The following is a 19,806-nucleotide window of genomic DNA, read 5'->3' on the forward strand; positions in this document are numbered from 1 at the left end:
ATGATAAAAGTAAGTGTAATGGTGATGACTGTGATGGCTGTGATTAAAGAAAATGAAGAAAGCGTGGCAAGATTTAAGAGGTGGTAATCATTATTAGCCGCTAAGATCTTCATAATTATATTAAAGAGAAATCATGATGACCATTAAAAGAGTAGAAATAAGAACGGAAGAAGCAATCACTTTGAATCACTTTGAATCACTTTGATTGCTTCTTTTAAAAAGATGATGATGATGATAATGATAATGATGACAACTTACGTTTAGCTGTGGTAGTGGAGGTGGCGATATAAGAAACCAGAAGGAGCAGTAAGAAAAGGAGTTTTAGAGCTGTTTTAGAAATGAAAATATGAGAGTTTTTAGTGGAGGAAGAAAGTTAAGATTTTGCGAGTTTAAAAGAAAAAAAAATTAATAATAATATAATGATATTAATACGATAAAGTAGTATGGAAAAGAGAAGGATGTTTTAGATGAAGATAGAAAGGGGGGGAAGGGGGGGAAAAAGTTCTTTCTCTATGTAATGGTTTGAGATTTGGTGGTGGTGGTGGTGGTGATAGATTTTATGGTTATAATTTAAATCTGGGTAGTGGTGGTGGTGATGTTTTTTTTTTTTAAAAAAAATTATTTCTGGTAGGAGAGAATAAGGCGTTGTTTATTGTGATAGAAACATTTTGTAACATCCACAGAGACATCCCACACACATTTTCTGGGATGTTGATGGTTGTTGGTGTAACAATGACATAAAACGTATCATTACTATTATATAATAAAAATAAATAAATAAAAATAAAATGGCTCCAGTAACTTGCAAAGATAGAAGCTGAAGAGATTAGCAAGATTTATTTATTTATTTATTTAATGTTTTTTATTTAAAGACTCAAATGATTTTTTTTTTATTATTTCATTATCTAAAGCAATTAAAACAATTGAGATCATAAAATTCTCTCATTTTTTTTCTTTTTTTTTCTTCTTTTTTTTACTCAATTGACATTTAATTGTTTGTAAATAATCCTTATCCATTTCAGTAATTTGATTGATCTGTGCTTGTTATCAAACTCGGTTTTTTATGTATACTGTTTATCAGTTATATGTGTTGAAAATCCCAATTAGGAATTAAAGAATCGAGGGATCCGAGGTCTCAATTAAAAGTTACTGTGGCGAAAACAAAATATATATATTTATTTATTAATAATTTTGTAACTTGAATTTATATCGCTTACTTATTCTAAGGTAGCTTAGGAAATAAAACCGAGTTCAATGTGGACAACAAAACGCCAAATGGCTTGTGCAAAAAAAAAAAAAAAAAAAAAATAAAAAAATAAAATAATAAAATAATAAAAAAATGGCTGGTGGCTGTGATAAAAAAAAAAAAAAGAATTAAAAATGAAAATAAAAGATAAGGAAATGATTAATAATTAGTCATACATGACTACTTATCTGCGACTTTAATAGAAAAAACCACGTTCATATACACATTATATAATCAAGCTCTAATCTTTTCTGGTTGTCCAAACAATATTATTTTGAAATTATTTCTCTTATCAGCCTTTTAATATAACAAAAAATTGCCAGCAATCATCATTTAATGGTAACCACCACCACCATTTATTTATCATAATCAATTCATTTTAATACGCCTAATCTACTATCATCATAATCATAATCTACTATCATCATAATCATAATCATAATCATAATCTTCATCTTCGTATAAATCTTTAATTTACTCCACAAACTCTGATTTCTTATTTTATTTTCTTATCTGTGAAATATTAATTTTCTTCTCCTTTCCCAAAAAGAATTCCTCCTAAATCTGGCACTTTCTTTTTTTTTTTTTTTTTTTTTTTCCCAAGGTCATTCATCAACCAAAAGCAATATCCCTGTTTTATTATATACTCTCTCTAACACCTTAATTCATTACTGATACTAATTAACCATAATTACATTTTAATAATCTGCGCAATCGGCAATAATATAAATACTCCCTTTATTTCCCCAACTTTTTTTTTTCTCTCACTCTCTCTCTCTTCTTTCTTCTTCTTCTTTTTTTTTCATTACTCAGTTTTTGATCCTTTTTTTATTTTTTTATAACTCTTTTTTCATAATTTTTCATTCATTCTTATAACAAACTCTTATTTATATACCTACTACTATACAATCTACACCACTGATACACAATGACTACCTCCGAAATTAAAGTCGACAAGAAAATTTGCATCTTCTGCGGTTCTAGCTCAGGAAACTCTCCTGCTTACGCAGCAGCAGCGGACGCGCTCGGAAAACTGCTTGTTGAAAAGAACTGGGGTCTTGTCTATGGTGGCGGAACCACTGGGTATGTTTTATCCTTTTTTTTTTTTTTTTATAATTATAATCCATGTTATCTCTTTCAGATAACCAAAAAAAAAAGAACATTTCTTCTAACTTTAAATATTTTTCCCACTCAGTGTCATGGGCGACATTGCTAAAGCCGTGGGAACCCGCGGAGGATACGTGCACGGCATCATCCCTAAAGCCTTGATTGAACGCGAACAGGGGCAGGTCATTCCGGACCCCTCAATCTATGGCCATACTACCCTTGTTGATGATATGCACACACGCAAACGACTGATGGGCCGTTCATCAGATGCCTTTGTTGCTATGCCTGGAGGATACGGCACTGCGGAAGAGCTCTTTGAAGTGATTACCTGGAACCAGCTGGGCATCCACTCACTCCCTGTGGTTATTTTTAACATTGAAGGGTTTTACGATGGCCTTGTGGAATGGATCAATACAGCAGTCGGCTCAGGGTTTATCTCCAAGGGCAATAGAGACATTATTGTGGTGGCATCGACTCCAGAGGAAGTCATTGAGAAAATTGAAAACTATAAGATTGCTGACGGCAGACTCAATCTGAACTGGGATGTTCAAACACCAGGCATTAAGGAAGAGCACACAGCCAAATGAGAGCTTTTGGCTAGAAAACGTCTGCATATATAGATGTACATTTGTTCCTCTCTATCCTCATCATTATGTATCATAGTTCCATCTTATCTTTTTTCCCATTGTACTTTAAATAGTCCTGTGTATAAATATAACGAACCCCTCATGACCAGTAATATGGCCCACGTCTAATCTCGTGGATCCAGTGGCTTTTATTTCCCAGTTCAGGTTGACAAAAAAAAAAAAAACTACAAACAAGAAAAAAGTGTGTGTCCCCGTGGCGGCTGGACCGGCCCATCCGCGTCATACCGCGGCTTGAATCCGAGGATCTAATCGCGGGGGAGAAAAAAAAAAAAAAAAAAAAGAAATGACATTAGCGGCTAAAGAGTTTAATTTCCGCATTGGAAACTTTTCAGTGATAAGAAAATTGACAATATTAATATTATAATAATTTAAATAAAACTGCAATTGATATAATTAAAATTATATAAAACTGATTAATGAAATATAAAAATAAACCTAATAACAAAATAAAAAACAAATAAACTGAATAATAATAATAATAATAATAATAGTAATAATAATGAAAAAACCAGAAAGAAAATTAAACTTGATTCGTGCTTAAACATAAGTCCAGGCATCCAAGACCAAATCAAAAATCAAAAAAACAAAAAAAAAAAATATTTAAAAACAAAAAAAAAAAAACAAAATCAATTCCATAATCCCAAATTCAATTTTGGGAAATTTCTCAACCGCGGGCACTGATAGACGATGATAGCCGCAAGAAACACATTGGTGGCCAAAGCGTCAGTTATTGTACTAATAAGCCGCAAATGACATAAATATAACCATCACCCCGCAATCAAAAAGACAAAAGATAAAAAAAAAAAAAATTTTTTTTTTTTTTTTTTTTTTTTTTCATTCTTAAATAAGAAAACCATCAAACAAATCATCAAGAGCTTCACAATTTTCTCCAAGCTGTGATTCTATTCCAACAAACTCAAAATCCACCAAATCAATCCCAGCTGAAGGCAAACTTTCCTCCTTCTTCTCAGCATCAACAATTTCCAAACCACCACTAGTCTCAGCCTTCTCTTCTTCTTCTCCTAAATAAAATGATACCCGAGGCTTACTAGAACTGGCATGGCCAACAGAAGCATCAACCTCCATAAGCACTTCCTCAAGCGCCTCTTCTGTCAAACAATCAATTGATCCACTGTTTTGCTGCTGATGCCCAGTCCCCTTCGACACACCACAAGACTTCCCAATCAACTTTGCATGTTTAGGTGACAATGACTTGGCCCGCCCATTATTCGCCGCCATACTATTGCAGCGCTTACGATAATCTTCGCTCCGCACTCGGCGCAACTCTTCCCCACGCTCTGCACGCTCTGCACGCTTAGCTTGTAGCCGCATCTGACGTTCTTCCCGAGCTTGAGCAAATGCTGCCTCACGTTCCTCGTCACGCTCACGCACTGTTTTTTCAATCTGTGCAATCTGCTCCGCCTGTTGTGCCGCATGTTCTCGTTGTCCAGCATTCATCTCTGCAATTTGCTCTTCCAATTTACGCTGCGCAGTCTCCTGCGCGGCCTTTTGGGCAGCACGCTCCTCATCAGTCATGTAATTGTGCATATAGTGCTTGATCCCGCTCTTTGACGACGACGATAATGAAGAAGAAGCAGATGATGATGAAGATGTCTCAGGGCGAGGATCAAGTAAAACACCTAGCCGCCGCTTGGGAATCGGACCGCTGAGCGGTGCAAACCTAATCATGGGTGGTGGAGGTTTGGCAGTTTTTGAGTATCCCGAGTACTGTGGTTGTGGTTGTGGTTGTGGTTGTGGTTGTGGTTGTGGTTGTGGTTGTGGTTGTGGTTGTGGTTGTGGTTGTGGTTGTGGTTGTGGTTGTGGTTGTGGTTGTGGTTGTGGTTGTGGTTGTGGTTGTGGTTGTGGTTGTGGTTGTGGTTGTGGCTGCGGCTGTGGCTGCGGCTGCGGCTGTGAATGTGGTTGGGGAAACCATTGCTGTATAGGTGGAGACGGAGGAAGTCGTTGTGTGAAAGGAACTAGTTCAGGAAGTGGCTGTGGTTGAGCAATTGGTTGATGCTGTTGAATAAACTGTGGCACTGGTTGTTGCATTGGCTGTTGAATCGGCTGCTGAACAAACAGTGGCACTGACTGCGGGTACCCTTGAGCAATCGGTTGCACAAAAGACTGGGGAGTAAGCTGTAAAATAGGTTGTGCAAATTGTTGTTGGAATGCATATGGTACAGGCTGAAAGGTTTGTTGCTGTTGTGGAGCTTGTTGCGGAATTGGTTGCGATCCAAAAACAGGTTGTGGGGTTGGTTGAAACTGAGGTGTCAGCTGAAAAGAAACTGGTTGGACAGTTGACTGCATTTGTGGAGCTTGAAAGAGAAATGACTGGGGTGCCGGCTGTGGGGTATGTTGTGGGGTCAGCTGTGATTGTGGAAATCCTTGCAAATTGGCAATTGGTCCAGAAGGCAGTTGAACCTGAAATTGGGCATGGGCATGGGTCTGAATTTGAGGTTGGGCCTGAGATTGAACCTGAATCTGAGATTGAGATTGAGATTGAGACTGTAATGATTGCTGTGAAGGTAGTTGTGGAATTTCCAGCTCGTCACTCAAAATTTGAGCATCCTCCTTGAGACACAAATTCACCTGCTCTCTTTGAGTCAACAAACTGAAATTTTTAATTGCAATTAACCCAGCTTTTCTCAATTCAAGATTCAATTCAACATGTGGTGGTGTGGGAACTATGCTAGATTCGTCGCCACTAACGTCAACAGGGAATGGTCTCAACTTCAAGGGATCTGTGGTACGAGTCCATAGATCCAAGGCCTCAGGCAAGTAAAAGGACATGTACAAAAGTAAGGCACCATTAATGCTGTTGTTTTGAATCACCGCCAGATCTAAAACATTTCCAGAATAATCTCCATTCCTTTTAGATACGCAGGTCAATTCGACTGCAAACTCCGACAGACTCTCCTTAATCTCAGCAATGGCTCCGGAATCAGGTTCATTAACCTTTGCAATAGGGAACAAATCAGTCATCTCCATAATTTCATAGCATCTCAAAAATGCCCGAAGTTCTGCTTTGGGGTCATTGCATAATTCATCGGCAGCATTAACAACCTCGTCAAAGGTAACCGAGGGAACTGTGGAAATGATAGGATTATGAGTTTCTTCATTCAAAATTAAGTCTTCTGGGAGATCTTTGCACATATCCCAAAAGCCTGAGGGCAATTCCACTTCCTCAAACTCCTTAGACGGCACCAACTTCTTACTCGTCGATTGCTCAATCTTTTCGATAAGAAGACTAAGCATTGGACTCTCGTACTGGTTTTTCACAACAAGTCTTGGATCTACCTTAATTTCCTTTTTGCAGCCCAAAAGAACCGCTACTGCAGCATTAATGTGTACCAATATGTAGTTTCGGAGTTCAACATGCAATGCATGCCTTTTCATCGTCACAAGCATGTCTTCAAGCAACATGTCTTCCTCCAAAATTAAAGGGCTACTGCCACATACATTTTTAAGCTCCAAGACTTTTGATTGAAACAAGTCCATAAGAATCAAGTGTTTTTTTTGAAACAGGAAATCAATGCGCTTAAAAAGAGGCTCACTTCTGTTAATACGTGCAGCTGCAACAATCATCATTTTCTGACACTCAACTAGCTCGACAGTTGTTACATCAGCTTTCCCTTGAACCATGGAGACAAATGTCATGATGCTCTTGAGGACCACAATCATCTGGCCGTTAATCATATCATCCAAAAATGTCAGGTTGTGAGCAAGTACAACCAGTTGACTAAGATTAATAATCTTGCGTAGGCATAGTTCGCTAAACAATAACTTTGTTTTAACCTGATCTTTGTTGGTATTGGGGGCAGTAATCTCATACTCCAGTAATTCTAAATAATTCATCTTTGAATATCGTATTTCTTTTGCTTTGTTATCTTCAGCCCACATCTTCTTGGCTTCTGTCAACACTTGAATACTAAGATTACCACTGGAGAAGTCGGCATAGGGGAGAATATGATTCATAGTGAAGTACCCCACCTTAGTAGGGTCAAACAGATTGACAACTAATTCAGTGACGGTGGTTTGTTTATCAACCTTGACAACGTCCCAGTCAAATAAATTTCCCAGAATCTGGTGGTTAGTTTGTTCAGTATCGTGGGCAAGTTGAACAAACTGGTGAACTTGAGATTTAGAAATGATGGCATATAAATCCGTCATTTTTATTGTAGGCTTATACTTTTGATCAGTCGATGGTATTATGGGATGCAATGAGAGGAGATGATTAGTTGCAATTGAAGGTTTGGGTGATGAATGAAAAAACAGGGAATTCAGCTCCATTTTATACTACGTCTGCTATTGGGAAAAGCAAGGTAAATATCTTTTGATGTTTTTTTTTTGTGTAGTTTTCCGCTGGAGTATAGATCTTTTACCAGCTTTTTTAACGGAGTAGTGCTGTTTTAATGCAGATCTCCATCAAGTTGTAAAAAAAAGAAGAGAATTTTTATTTTTTTATTTATTTTTCAAAGCCATTAAATTCACATTTTTTCCCTCTTTTAAGCATAATATTTCCCAATAGAGTATACGTGATATCTTCTTATGCTGTTGGGAAAACAATCCACTTGTGGGGACAAGAACTATAAAGTTAAGTAGTGCATAATGGTCGGTGTACATTATATTGATTCAGGAACGTCAATTTCATACAAAGAATATACTTGTGGAAAATGGGCTCAGCAAAATGATTACACAACCACACTTCCCAAAAAAGCCTTGTTTAAAATTAATTAAAATACATAATTTTTTTTTTACAATATATTATACAACTCTCTAACATTTTCTTAAAAGCTCCTTCAAAGCAGTGGGCGTTATAAACCAGGAGGGGTGTCTAATTTTCTTGAGCCCGGCAGCAATTTGGAAAACATCCCGAGATGTGTAAATGCCCAAATTGTGCCGGTCAAAATACCGGTTTATTGTCGTCATGATGCGCATCTTGTCCGCAACGGCCCGTGGCTTTCTAGATGTACGCGGGGGTAGGGGTTTGCGCGGAATGTGGGTAATGGGAACAAATGTAGCCTCTTGACTCAACTCTTCTTCATTATCTTCATTATCTTCATTTTCTTCATTTTCTTCATTTTCTTCATTTTCTTCATTTTCTTCATTTTCTTCATTTTCTTCATTATCTTCATTTTCTTCATTTTCTCCTTCTTTTTTGTCTTCTTGTAGAAAGTTAGACTGGCTATCCATAAACTTAAAAAGATTAACATCAAAGTCTTCCTGAGGTTCCAGAGGAGGTTCGGCATTACTGTGCACAAGTTCTGGCATGTCTAGAGGAGTTTTTGGGTCCTGCAGTTTTGTCAAAAATTCTTGAATCCAGTCATCATTTTCCACATGGCTTTTAGGCATTTCAAACACTCTTGGGACAAATTCATTTTTATCCTGGCAAATTTCTGGCAAGCCCAAGGTATATTCACAAGTGTCATTATTGGGTGAGTCAAGAAGTGATTGTACTTCATTATAGTCACTTTCCAAATACAAATTGTCTTTGGGTGACAAACCAACTTCTAATTCTGGAGCACATGGATACGAGACCCAAGCAGGGATAATCGAGTCCTGGCTGGATTCGAATCCGGGAAGTTCAGCAAATCCAGATGACATTTCCGCAATAGAGATTAGAAAGAAATTAAAGAACCGGGGAGAAAAAAAAACAAAAGAAAAAGAGTTAAAGAAAGAAAAGGAGGCTCAGATGTTGCTGAAGATTTCGATAGGGTTGTATGAAATTGAGATCCTTGTGATTGAAAAAACTTGAAGGAAATGCATGGATATATATTCTGAAAAGCAAGAGCTACAACGACATGTCATTGTGCTTGTATTTTTGGAATTTAGCATTAACATATAAAGTCAATTGAATGCTGGGTATTGTGAAAGGATTAAATATAGCTCAGAGTAGGATTTTTCTTAATTGTAAGATTTGGTGTTATGAGTATTCTAAATATAACCTTGGAATTTCAAAGCGGTATCTTCTAAGGCATGATGACCTGTAATAAAGATTGGTATGATCATATTAGATCGAGGAAGGTATTTTTCGATCGAGACAAGAATCATGGATCATGCTGGATCTATTAAAAGAGTAGCCAGAGTAGGCCATGACAAATATGTTCTATTTCTGTAGTGCATGACATGTATGGAAGCTCACTTTTAAAAAAAAAGAAAAAGAAGAAAAAGAAAAAGAAGAAGACGAAGACGAAGAAGAAGAGTTTTTAGTCATGTTACTTGCGTATTGATACAGTGAAAGTTGAAAGAACAAGAAAAAGAAAAAGAAGAAAAATACGGTTTGTAGGGATGCAGGGACAGGCAATGAGTAGAAATGAATAGGGAGAGGATATTTTTTAAATATCAAAGTAGAATGGAAAATGAAACGGTATAACAAATCTAGATTTCAGGGGGTGTGGTGAAATAAAAAAAAAAAAAAAATTGTATGAAATAAATTGAAAGTGAACTTTTTAGTCAACGTAACAGCTTAACCCAAATTTTATATTTGTTTACTTTTTTTTTTTTTTTTTATTTTCGTCGTCTAACTAAACATAGTATATTAAGTTGTATCAAAAAAAAAAAAAAAAAAAACAACTCATACTATTCTCTTTGTTTTGCGTCATTACACAGTATCTAAATTTCTTGTAGGATGAGATTGGACACAGTGAAAAAGAGATGATTCGAGGCGTCGGATAAGCTAGGAAAGGCAGACAAATAAAAATCTATTGCTAGTGCTGCTGCTTATTACTGGAGAGGAAGGAGGGGAGAAAAGGCGACATGCTTTTGCATCTTTAGTGCTAGGGAACTTTGTGACAAAGAAGAAGAAGAAGCAAGCATAAGATGCAGAGCGCGCGTTCTTTTAAGCTAACGATTAAATCGGCAAAGTCTTGTATTATAGATTGCAGATGGTAAATAAGATAGTTTGTATATATATATATATATATATTTAAATTGTGTATTGATTTGTGATATGCAAAGCCTGTAATTCTGAATTTACAGATTTATTTTTTTATTTTTTTTATTTTTTATTATTAATTTTTATTTTGGGTTGCATTTTATTTTATTAATATTAAAAAAAAAAAAAAAAAAACTTAGTTTAAACTCTTTTTCTTGCAAACAATGGAAACGAGACCAAATCTAATTTCTTTGAAGGCAAAATGCGTTTAACAGAAAAAAACAGTCTTTCTTTTTTTTTTTTTTTTTTTTTTTTTTGTTTCTGTTCATAGACGTAAACATACGACTGATGAGATATAGGCAAGGTACAACAACAGCATTCAATGTCTTACCTGCGTCTAAGCATGTGGACAACAGTATATCGAAGATTTTGCTTTTGAGCTTAAAGGAGTATGAGATTTTTTTTTAATTTTTTTTTTTTCGAGGGCTTTGAATGGCATTATATGGAAGAAGAAAAAAAAAGAAGGGGAAGAAAAGGTAGTCGTACTAATCATGATGGTATATATTTGTGGTTCAAATAATTCATGTGTTAATTAATACTAAGTATATATATATTTTAGATAATATTTTAGATTAGACTGACTGACTAACATTAGACCCAAAATATGTTAAATATTTATATGGTTTTGATGTTGGATTTTACCAATTAGGCTTGGATGCGTATCTTTCATGGCCATATACTTGGTTAAACTCTTTATCAACCCCAAAATGCACCCAACAATCACAGACATTATTTGGTAAACCGTTCTATTGTATTGTCGTTACAATGTCTCGGGAAGGAATGGAAATTGAAGGAAATGGAAGGTAGGAAGGAAGGAAGGAAGGAAGGAAGGAAGGAAGAAAAAAAGACGATAATAATGTTTTAAGTTAGCCGTGTAATATTTAAAACCGTGTCAGTGGTCGAACCTTAAGATTTATACTTATAACTATAATTATAGACGATTCACTTATTTTTATTTTTTTAAATATTTGTAGTAGTAATAGTATTAGTAGTAAGCAAAAACTAAGAGAGTAAGTAGTATTTATGAATAGTAAACTCTTTCTTTTTTTTCCGTTTATTTTTTTTTTATTTCTCTTTTTAGTATATATACCAAGTTATGGAAATATGAAGCAATATAGGGTGTAACATTAGAAAAGAATTCCGCCTGACAGTTTTGTGTTACCTGGTCATTGATGGCCAATATGCCAAATATATATAGACATAATAATAATCAAGGGAGGTTGGAGAAATAGAGACATGACTGACCTCTTTTTGTAAATATAATAATAATAATAATAATAATAATGACAGCAGACTTAAGTCTAAAACAGTCAAAAAAAAAAAAAAAAAACAAAATATACGATAAATTGTAACCGATGAGGCTTATTATCCCAAAATATATAATTCATAGAAGCATTGGATCGGGAAGAGTCCGATAGTACAGTTTTGTTTTTTTTAAAAAAGAAACAAGAACTTTTATTTTCACCATTGTATAGCATACACCATTACATGTAATTATGAAATGAACTCTAAGATAGACTGACTGACTGACTGACTGACCGACTTTATTTTTATTGTAGATAATTGGACTGGCTTTTTCCTTTCAGGAGTTGAATTTTCCCAGAGTTGCTAACTATAGTAAGTTATTGAAAAATGGGAGTAGGTGATTTACAAGGCACTGAAGTATAGAAACCAATTTGAAGGATTCAAGAAAAATTAAGGGGGAAGAGAGGGGAGGAGGGGGAGAAGAAGAAAAAAAAAATGATATTAGTAGTATTGAAAAGATTTTTTTTTAAAAAAAAAAAAAACAGGCTAGAAATAGATGAAAAGAAAACGAGGCAACAAGATGGTTTTTTTTTTTTTTTTATTCTCCAGTTTGAAAACTTTAAGAGTGTAAGAATGAATGGATTAGGAGGTTTATGTGATAAAAATGAGCCAAAAGTTTGGTACAAGAAACAGGCAATGTCAGGTGGGTTTTGTCCCACTCCTCACATGCTTTGTACATGTTGTATAATATTTGTCAGGGAGTGGTTTTTTTTTTATTTTTTCGTTAAATGAACAACCAAGCAAGTTATGATGATTCTCTGTGTATTATGTGGATATGAGCACTGATTGAAAAAAAAAAAAAAAAAAAAAGTGTTAAGAGTTGGTGAATGAAGTGAATTAAGAAAAGAAAAAAAAATCATATTTTTTTTATTTAATAAACTTGTAAACTTGTAAACTTGAGGTTAAAGAACATAAATATACCATTGAGTAAGAATTAAAAAAAAAAAAAAGACACAAAGTAATAATAGAAACAAATGCAAGAAAAGGATATATTACCGGAATGTTAATTGATTAAGAACAAGAGAGAAAGAGAGAAAAGGGGACATAGGAATGTTTTGATTGAAGGGATAGAAGAAGAGAGTTTACATATTTTTTAATTTTATATATTTTATATATATATTTTATCTTGTTTAAAAGTTTTAATTTGAATAATGATTTTGATTTTAAAATTGATGATAGGTTTATTATTCTTATTATTACTATATAGTAAATGAATTTCTTTAAAACAAATCTTTGAAAAGTGAATTTTTTTATTTTGAATATTTTAAAAAAAAAAAAAAAAAAGTCCAAAATGCAAATTTCTTAAAGCGGCAGTAGTATAAATTAACGCTTACCACCCAAAATGGCTGAGCACGCGGATGATGTATTACGTAATAATTTAAAAAAATTAAAATTTTGGATGAAAAAAAAAGAAAAGTTTTTTTTTTTTTTTTTTTTTTCTTTTTAAGTTTAAAACTTTTGACTTCCTCGGGAGAAAAAGTTGAAGTTTTTTTTTTTTTTTTTTTTAATATAAATATTTTAAAAGAAACTTGTAAATGATAATATAAAGATATATATATATATATTTGTAAAGTTTTTAATTTAATTATATATAATAATTATTATTTCAAATAATGTAAGTTATATCTCTTTTTATTATTATTATGAGACCATTATGACGCGCTTGACATTGTGCAGGAAAATGCATGCAGAGGACTTTCAATCAGTAAAAATCGATAAAAGGCGGTTAACATTTATTTATTTAAAATAAAATAAAATAAAATAAAATAAAATAAAATAAAATAAAATAAAAATAATAAAAATAATAAAAATAATAAAAATAATAAAAATAATAAAAAAAAATCTTTCTGGTAGGTTCAAAAATAATTTTTAAAAATTTTGTTTCTTTTTTTTTTTTCTTCTTCTTCTTCTTCTTCTTTTTTTTTTCATAAAAGTGTTTATATATATATATTCTAATGTATATGTAGAAAAGTGGTTCTAATTAGAAAATATCCTTACAATACCTCCAATATTCAATCAATATTCAACCAATATCTTCCAAAATCTCATCCACTAATTATTAAAATACCTTCATAACCACCAAAATATTACACAAACACTTACCAACAATTCTACAAAGCCATCCTCTACATTCCCACAATGGCTCAGCAATTGAGCAGAGACTCAACGCTTTCATCAACATCATCAACATCATCATCTCCATCCTCTTCCTCTTCTCTATCTTCCCGCGATCTCGCTCCACAACAATCCCGCACCTCTCAACATGACTATCTCTTCCCCCCAGTCTTTAACACAAGCTTCCTACGACCACCCTCTATCATATCAACTGTATCGTCCTCTTCACAAACCTCCTCTACACACTCTTCAGTAGTAATGAATCCAGACCTCTCACTCAATCTGTCTCTCCCTCTCCTCCTCTCAGCAAATACAACGGCCCCCCAGCAAAATACACCCGTATCAGGACCTGTAACGACTCTCATGTCTTCACCACAACACCAACAACAGTCTCGCAAAAATTCGCATCCAGGATACCATCACCATACATCTTCCACTTCTTCAATATCCTCCTTTTCTTCTGTAGCCTCTGCTGTCTCTGCTTCTTCAAGTTTCATTAAAAAAAAATCAATTTCCGGCGGTGCTGGCGCTCCGGATAAACAGCAAGTACAACAGCATACCCAACAATCACAGACACAGACACAGACACAGACACAGACACAGACACAGCAGCAGCAACAGCAACAGACGCAGACGCAGACGCAGATGCAGCAACAGCAGCAAACGCAGACACAGCAACAACAACAGTCTTCTCAACAACAGACCCAGCAATCGATATCTCCAGCAGGAAGTAATCGCAACCTTTCATCGGCATTCCAATCAAATAGACTTCTCAAAACAATGACCAATCTAGTAAAAAAGAGCTCTAAAGACAGTTCAAGCGGGTTTTTTTCTAGCAGTAGTTCAGTTCTTAACAATAATAACAATAACAATACCAACAATAACAATAGTAACAGTAATAACAATACTCCATCTCCCTTTTCCTCCTCTTCATCTGATTACTCCTCCAACCACTCACGGTCTCTGCGGTCCCTTGCATCTTATTCTTCAGCCCAGTATGGTGGCTCGAGTGGCGGACCAAACACCAACGGCAGCAGCAGCGGCAATAACACCGGCGACTATCCAGACGACGACGACGACAATCTAACAAGTTTATCAGTCCAGCCGCAAGCCTTGTTCCCACGAAGGTCTAGTGTTCGTTCTCGTACTCAATCTTTCTCAAGCGCAGTGGCCGTAACTGCACCTAGTCCCCTAAGTATTGGCACAGGCCCCGCATCTGCATTTTCTTCCGCATCTTCTTTTTTCTCCGTCCCTGCAGGCCCGGCTTCTCCTAGCTCGACTGCTGCTGCTACTGCAGCTTCTCTCATGATGGTCCCTCGACCTTCCCCCACGTCTTCGGTCTTTTCCGCCAAGGACATTATGGAAACAGGTCCAGGTCCAGGTTCAGGTCCAGGTCTAGGTTCAGGTCCAGGTCCAGGTTCAGGTCCAGGTCCAATCCATAGTCCAGGGCAAGGCCCTTCCACTAGCCCGTTGTCTAGCTCGTTACCAAACTCTCTCACAGGTTCAATTCCTGGTGCCTTATCAGGGTCCTTCCCAGGATCCGTCTCAATCACCATGCCCGGTAGCGCACCAGTTACAACATTGGCATCTTCCCTTTCTATAATACCTCCATTACCTGCATTTACTCCCACCACTGAAGAGTTTCGTCTACAACAAGATTCTGACCAAAATACACACCCCTACCATGGCCTCCAGCATGATGAAGATCCCGATGAAATTGAGCCTATATCTCCACTCCACCAATCTCGGTCTCTGCATCCCTCAATGTCCACCATCAAAAAGGGCTCATCTCAGTCGCTTCTTAGCGATAGTGCTTCTAGCGTCCATACTACAACAGGTTTAAGCGATTCCGGCGAGCAGTCCGAATTCAATTCGGGCATGAACTCCAATTCCAACTTGTTGGAGCAAAAACGAAGCATTCGCGGACTCAATCCTTCCCAATCAACAAGCCCCCTATTTACCGGGCATAAAGCATCTTCATCACAGCAGCAAAATCCAAGGCATTCTTCAGCAACTTTCACACTAGATCTGGACACCAACAACCATTCTGGGGGGTGTAATCCCTCTGTTGGACCCAGCAGTAATTTTAAGATGGGGAAAAATGGGAGCCAGTTTTCATTAACCACGCCTAAGATCCCCATCTCCTCCACCTTCGATCCATCAATTTCCGTGCCCATATCGGCACTAACGATGAGTTCTACGAGCCCAATGTTACCTAGTCATTATGGTTCTCCAGGTAGCAGCAGTAGCAGCAGTGGTAGCGGTGGCAGCGGGAGTGGGTCCAGTAGTGGCGGACGAGCCACTATCACCGCTGCCCACTCAGAAGGTTCGTCTAGTTCAGGCACCCGCAAGCCTCATGTCTCTGATATTATTGCTCGTCTAGGTGGGCCTTCCTTCCCGGTGACATCATTGACGTCACCATCATCTTCTACTTGGTCTTCATCTTCATCTTCATCATCATCATCATCATCATCATCATCTTCATCTTCATCATCGTCTTCATCATCATCATCATCCTCGTCTTCTTCATCTTCATCTTCTTCTTCGCGACCTCTTCCTAGACAGCCTTCTGATCCAACATTGTCTTATCATAATAACCATGAAGACACCCTCACCTCTTCTAACTCCTCTCTACACAACCTCAAGCCTCACGCGTCCACGCCCAACATGTACACTCGCCCGGAACTAGAACCTAATAGTGTTGCCTCTGTAAGTCAGTTCCGTGGTAGTGTGCCATCCAAAAACAAGGCGATCGGAGCTAGCAATACACACCATCATCAATTAAGCAGAGTTGAGGGTCTGGGGTTGGAGCTGTTATCTGGGAAAACTTTAGCATCGTCAACACCAACGCCACCAGCGGCCGCGGCAACGGTTTCCACTACCCCTCCAGAAGTAACTGTGAGATCTTCAGTAAAAGACTCCGATCTAATTAAAAATACTGCGACAACGACGGCAGCAGATCTTACAACTACTGGGTCGGTAACATCCATTAAGGACGCCTCAGAGAGCTCGATGGGTGGACCCACCGAGAAGGCCGAACCTAAAAAAGATAGGGCTAATCTAAATGCAGCTGAAGCGGAGTCGGTAGAGGTTGCCGCTAATAGTAATGTCAAATTGGAGCACAGAGATACCAGCATAGAACACAGATCAACGTGTGACAGCAGTAGCAGTTGCGCAGATAAAAGCAGCAATGGCAACAGCAGCAACAGTACCGATAGCAACAGTGCCGATAGCAACAGTGCCGAAGGCAGCAGCAGTGCCCGTAGCAGCTTGAATCCGGATGATGCGCTTGGGAATTCACATGCAGCAGCATCAGAAACTATTGATATTACAGCAACAGCTACAGCAACAGTAACAGCAACAGCGACTGCAACAGCAGTGGTATCTTTACCACCCTTATCAGCAACACCAACATCAAATCCAAAGTCTTCGGAATCTTTGGCCAATACGTGCGTCTTGAGCTCAGTCTTGCATTCCCCCGACGAGCCGGGACCTCAATTGGCACCCTTTGCGGAGAATAAAGAAGAATCTGGTACACAACCAATGAAGCAGCCTTCAGCCATTGTAGGACCCAAGCGTTTGGGTCAATCGACAAACCGTCAGCAGCAACAACAACAACAGCAGCAACAACAACAACAACAGCAGCAACAAAAACTTGATATCGACAAGAAAAGCAACGGTGTCTCGAGTCCGTCACAAGACAACACTAGTCAGTCTCCCGAAGGGGTTCCAAAGCCCCTGAGCAGGAAACCTACAGGGCTGATCGCTGCAGGAGAGTCCAAAACGCCCAGTGCTGTTTCTTCCAGTACGCATGCAGCAGGCCTGCCAGTTTCTTCCTCAGGAGCCAAGGCAGTCTCTACTTCTACTTCTACTTCTACTTCTACTTCTACCAACACTACCGCCACCACTACAAGCCAAACACAAATTCCTAGCCGGCGCGGCTCCTCTGCCACCACCACCGCGATCCGTCTGCAACCTTTGACGCAACAGCTCCAGGCCTCGGCTCCAAAAACTCCGTCAGCACTCCCTAGAATGGCACACCGCGTCTCATCAAACCCTCAGATCAGTGCTGTCAGCCATCCCCAGCGTCCTGGCACGCCTACAATCCTAGCACCATCATTAGGGCCATCATCGTCGGATTTATCGCTCAAAAAGAAAAAGAAAAAGAGCCAACTCAACACTACAATTGCTGCAACTTCAATATCTAATGTCCCCCTAGCGCACTCTGTACAACAACCATCATCAACAACAGGAACACAAAACCATCATCATCATACTGCGCGGTATGCAGCACCCACAGCAGCATCTCTTGCAGCCGCCACTGTTCCAGATCACCATGATCACCGCGAACCGCGCTCAAAACTTCGTCCACGGGGACAGACATCCAAAGACGCGTTGCGAACAACTTCTGCATCTTCCTGGTCGACATATACATCTTCAACAGGCTTATCACGTCGCAACAGCACCGGCATTTTACAAAGTGGTAGGCCTACTGGAAATACTAATGCCTCTGAATCTTTAGGCACTGTTTCTGCTCCATTTAATCCGCACAACATGGACGAGCTCAAGGCCAAGATCCAAGAACTTGAAGACGTTATTGAGCACGAGAAGAGTGAACGCGAACGTGCAGCATCCAAAATGTCACAGGAGAAACGCGAAAAAGCGCAACTACTGGCCAAAATTAAAGCATATGAAGCAGTTGCATCCCAAACGTCGCTGCGATACTCTTTAAGCGGAACCACGGAGGATAATGAAGAAGACGAAGAAGACGAAGAAGACGAAGACGAAGAAGATGAAGAGGAAGATGAAGAGAACGGCAACTTGCGGAATTTACCTAAAGAACCCAACCAAAGACCTCCACAAGACGATATTGCAAACTATAGCAACATTTCGGAAGACAGTCCAAGCAACCGTGCTCCTGGCAGTAGTCCAGAGGAATCACATACTGTTACGGAAACATCCGCATCTCAACATAGGGCCTCCACTGTGTCTGGGTACATGAGCAGCAACATGAGCCAAATGTCAGAGGCTAGCTGGAAACACTTGTACTCTGAGGCTGGGCTTCGAATCGAACAGTTAGAAGCCAAGAACCGGATGCTGGAACGTGAGATGCATTTGCGTAGCAAGGAGAAGGATAAAACAGAAACAACAACAACTTCTAGCAGTGGAGGGGCCAGCAGCAGTAATAGCAGCAAGCGGTACTCAATGCCAGCCACACATAGCTCCGATTTATTTACACGACAGAGCCAGCTTGCAGCATTCCAAAACGCTGTAACGGAACTTAAACTGAGCAAAGAAGTGTTGCGCACAGAGAATGGAAGCTTGCTTGCGGAATTGGGGAAACTACGGGATAGTATCACGCTTGTGACGACAAGGTCACAGAAGCTAGAACGGCGGCTTTCAGGGAAACAAACACGGATGGATGCGCTTAATATGACTCTGGTACAGGCACAAGATGCGCTGCGCAAGGCGGCGGTAGAGATTGAGAAGAAAAATAGACAGCTTGCGGAGCTTTTACATGAGCTAGAGGGGACGCGGGAAAAAATGCACAAGGCGGAAACGTACGCAATTAAAACGGCAGACAAAGTGTACCGGGTTGCGCAGCAGGTAGCTGCTGCAGATGCTGAGGCAGAACGGTTGACACACGAGAACCAGCGACTTGTTGCACGGTTGGAGACTGATCAATGGCATACGGAGCGGCAGGTGCGAGGGCTAGAGCGTGACGTGCGGCGCAAGAAGCGGCTTGTTACGAAGCTTGAGGATTCTGTTCAGGATTTGCAAATCTCGCTTCAGCTTAAGGCCATGGAAAACGAGCATCTTAAGCAACGTATAAAAATCATGGAGGAGGCTCAAGAATTGGCTGCTCAGTCTGGTACTGGAGCTCTTACTGCTGTTGATTCTACAAATGTCCATAGAACGCCGGCTCCTCCCCGTTCCAGATCTTCTGCTCTCTCGTCGTCAACAACAGCAGTCCCCACGCCAACCTCTGGCCGTACATCTTCACACAAGTACACGCGCAGTAGTGGAAGCATAAGCGGCGGCGGCGGGAACAGCGGCGGGCTGGTGGTTCCGTCATCTGGTGGTTCGCGGTCCAGCCATATGCACCACCGACACATGCAGTCGATGGGCAGTGATAGTACAATCATAAATGTGAGGTTATCTGATTCTTATGACGGCACTATTAGCATGGTTCCTCAGATTCGTGGAAGTGAAGTTGGTGGTCCTGAGGGCCATGCTTCTTATCGTGCACAGGACCATTATCATAAAACTTCTGCATACTTTCTCGAGGCTATTCCATCATCGGCAGCCCCAACACCATCAGCTTCAGCAGTGTCTTTGTCGACGGTGACTACAACATCGGCATCATCTTTCATGACGGCCACGGCCCATGCCCATTAGGTATATATATATAGCTGAAAGAAATCAAAAAAAAAAAAAAAAAAAAAAAAAAA

General features: G+C 38.7%; 4 protein-coding genes across 4 annotated transcripts; 2 read left to right on the plus strand and 2 right to left on the minus strand.

Moving 5' to 3' along the window:
- Positions 1-2,174: 2,174 nt before the first annotated feature.
- On the plus strand, positions 2,175-2,940 carry SAPINGB_P006432 (uncharacterized protein; the record flags this gene model as incomplete). Its single annotated transcript, XM_032001143.1, has 2 exons — positions 2,175-2,329; positions 2,442-2,940. 2 exons carry the CDS (start codon positions 2,175-2,177, stop codon positions 2,938-2,940), a joined length of 654 nt encoding a protein of 217 aa, XP_031857034.1.
- A 900-nt stretch (positions 2,941-3,840) lies between these two features.
- SAPINGB_P006433 (uncharacterized protein) lies at positions 3,841-7,170 on the minus strand (the record flags this gene model as incomplete). The annotated part of the gene is made up of 1 exon (XM_032001144.1): positions 3,841-7,170. One exon carries the CDS (start codon positions 7,168-7,170, stop codon positions 3,841-3,843), a length of 3,330 nt encoding a protein of 1,109 aa, XP_031857035.1.
- A 606-nt stretch (positions 7,171-7,776) lies between these two features.
- On the minus strand, positions 7,777-8,604 carry SAPINGB_P006434 (uncharacterized protein; the record flags this gene model as incomplete). Its single annotated transcript, XM_032001145.1, has 1 exon — positions 7,777-8,604. The coding sequence occupies one exon, from the start codon at positions 8,602-8,604 to the stop codon at positions 7,777-7,779; it is 828 nt and encodes a 275-aa protein (XP_031857036.1).
- Positions 8,605-13,378: 4,774 nt separating this feature from the next.
- Positions 13,379-19,753, plus strand: SAPINGB_P006435 (uncharacterized protein; the record flags this gene model as incomplete). The annotated part of the gene is made up of 1 exon (XM_032001146.1): positions 13,379-19,753. One exon carries the CDS (start codon positions 13,379-13,381, stop codon positions 19,751-19,753), a length of 6,375 nt encoding a protein of 2,124 aa, XP_031857037.1.
- Between the last annotated feature and the right edge of the window lie 53 nt (positions 19,754-19,806).

Source organism: Magnusiomyces paraingens (assembly GCF_902498895.1).
Source record: "Magnusiomyces paraingens strain CBS 517.90 genome assembly, contig: contig5, whole genome shotgun sequence".
Taxonomy (NCBI): Eukaryota; Fungi; Ascomycota; class Dipodascomycetes; order Dipodascales; family Dipodascaceae; genus Magnusiomyces; species Magnusiomyces paraingens.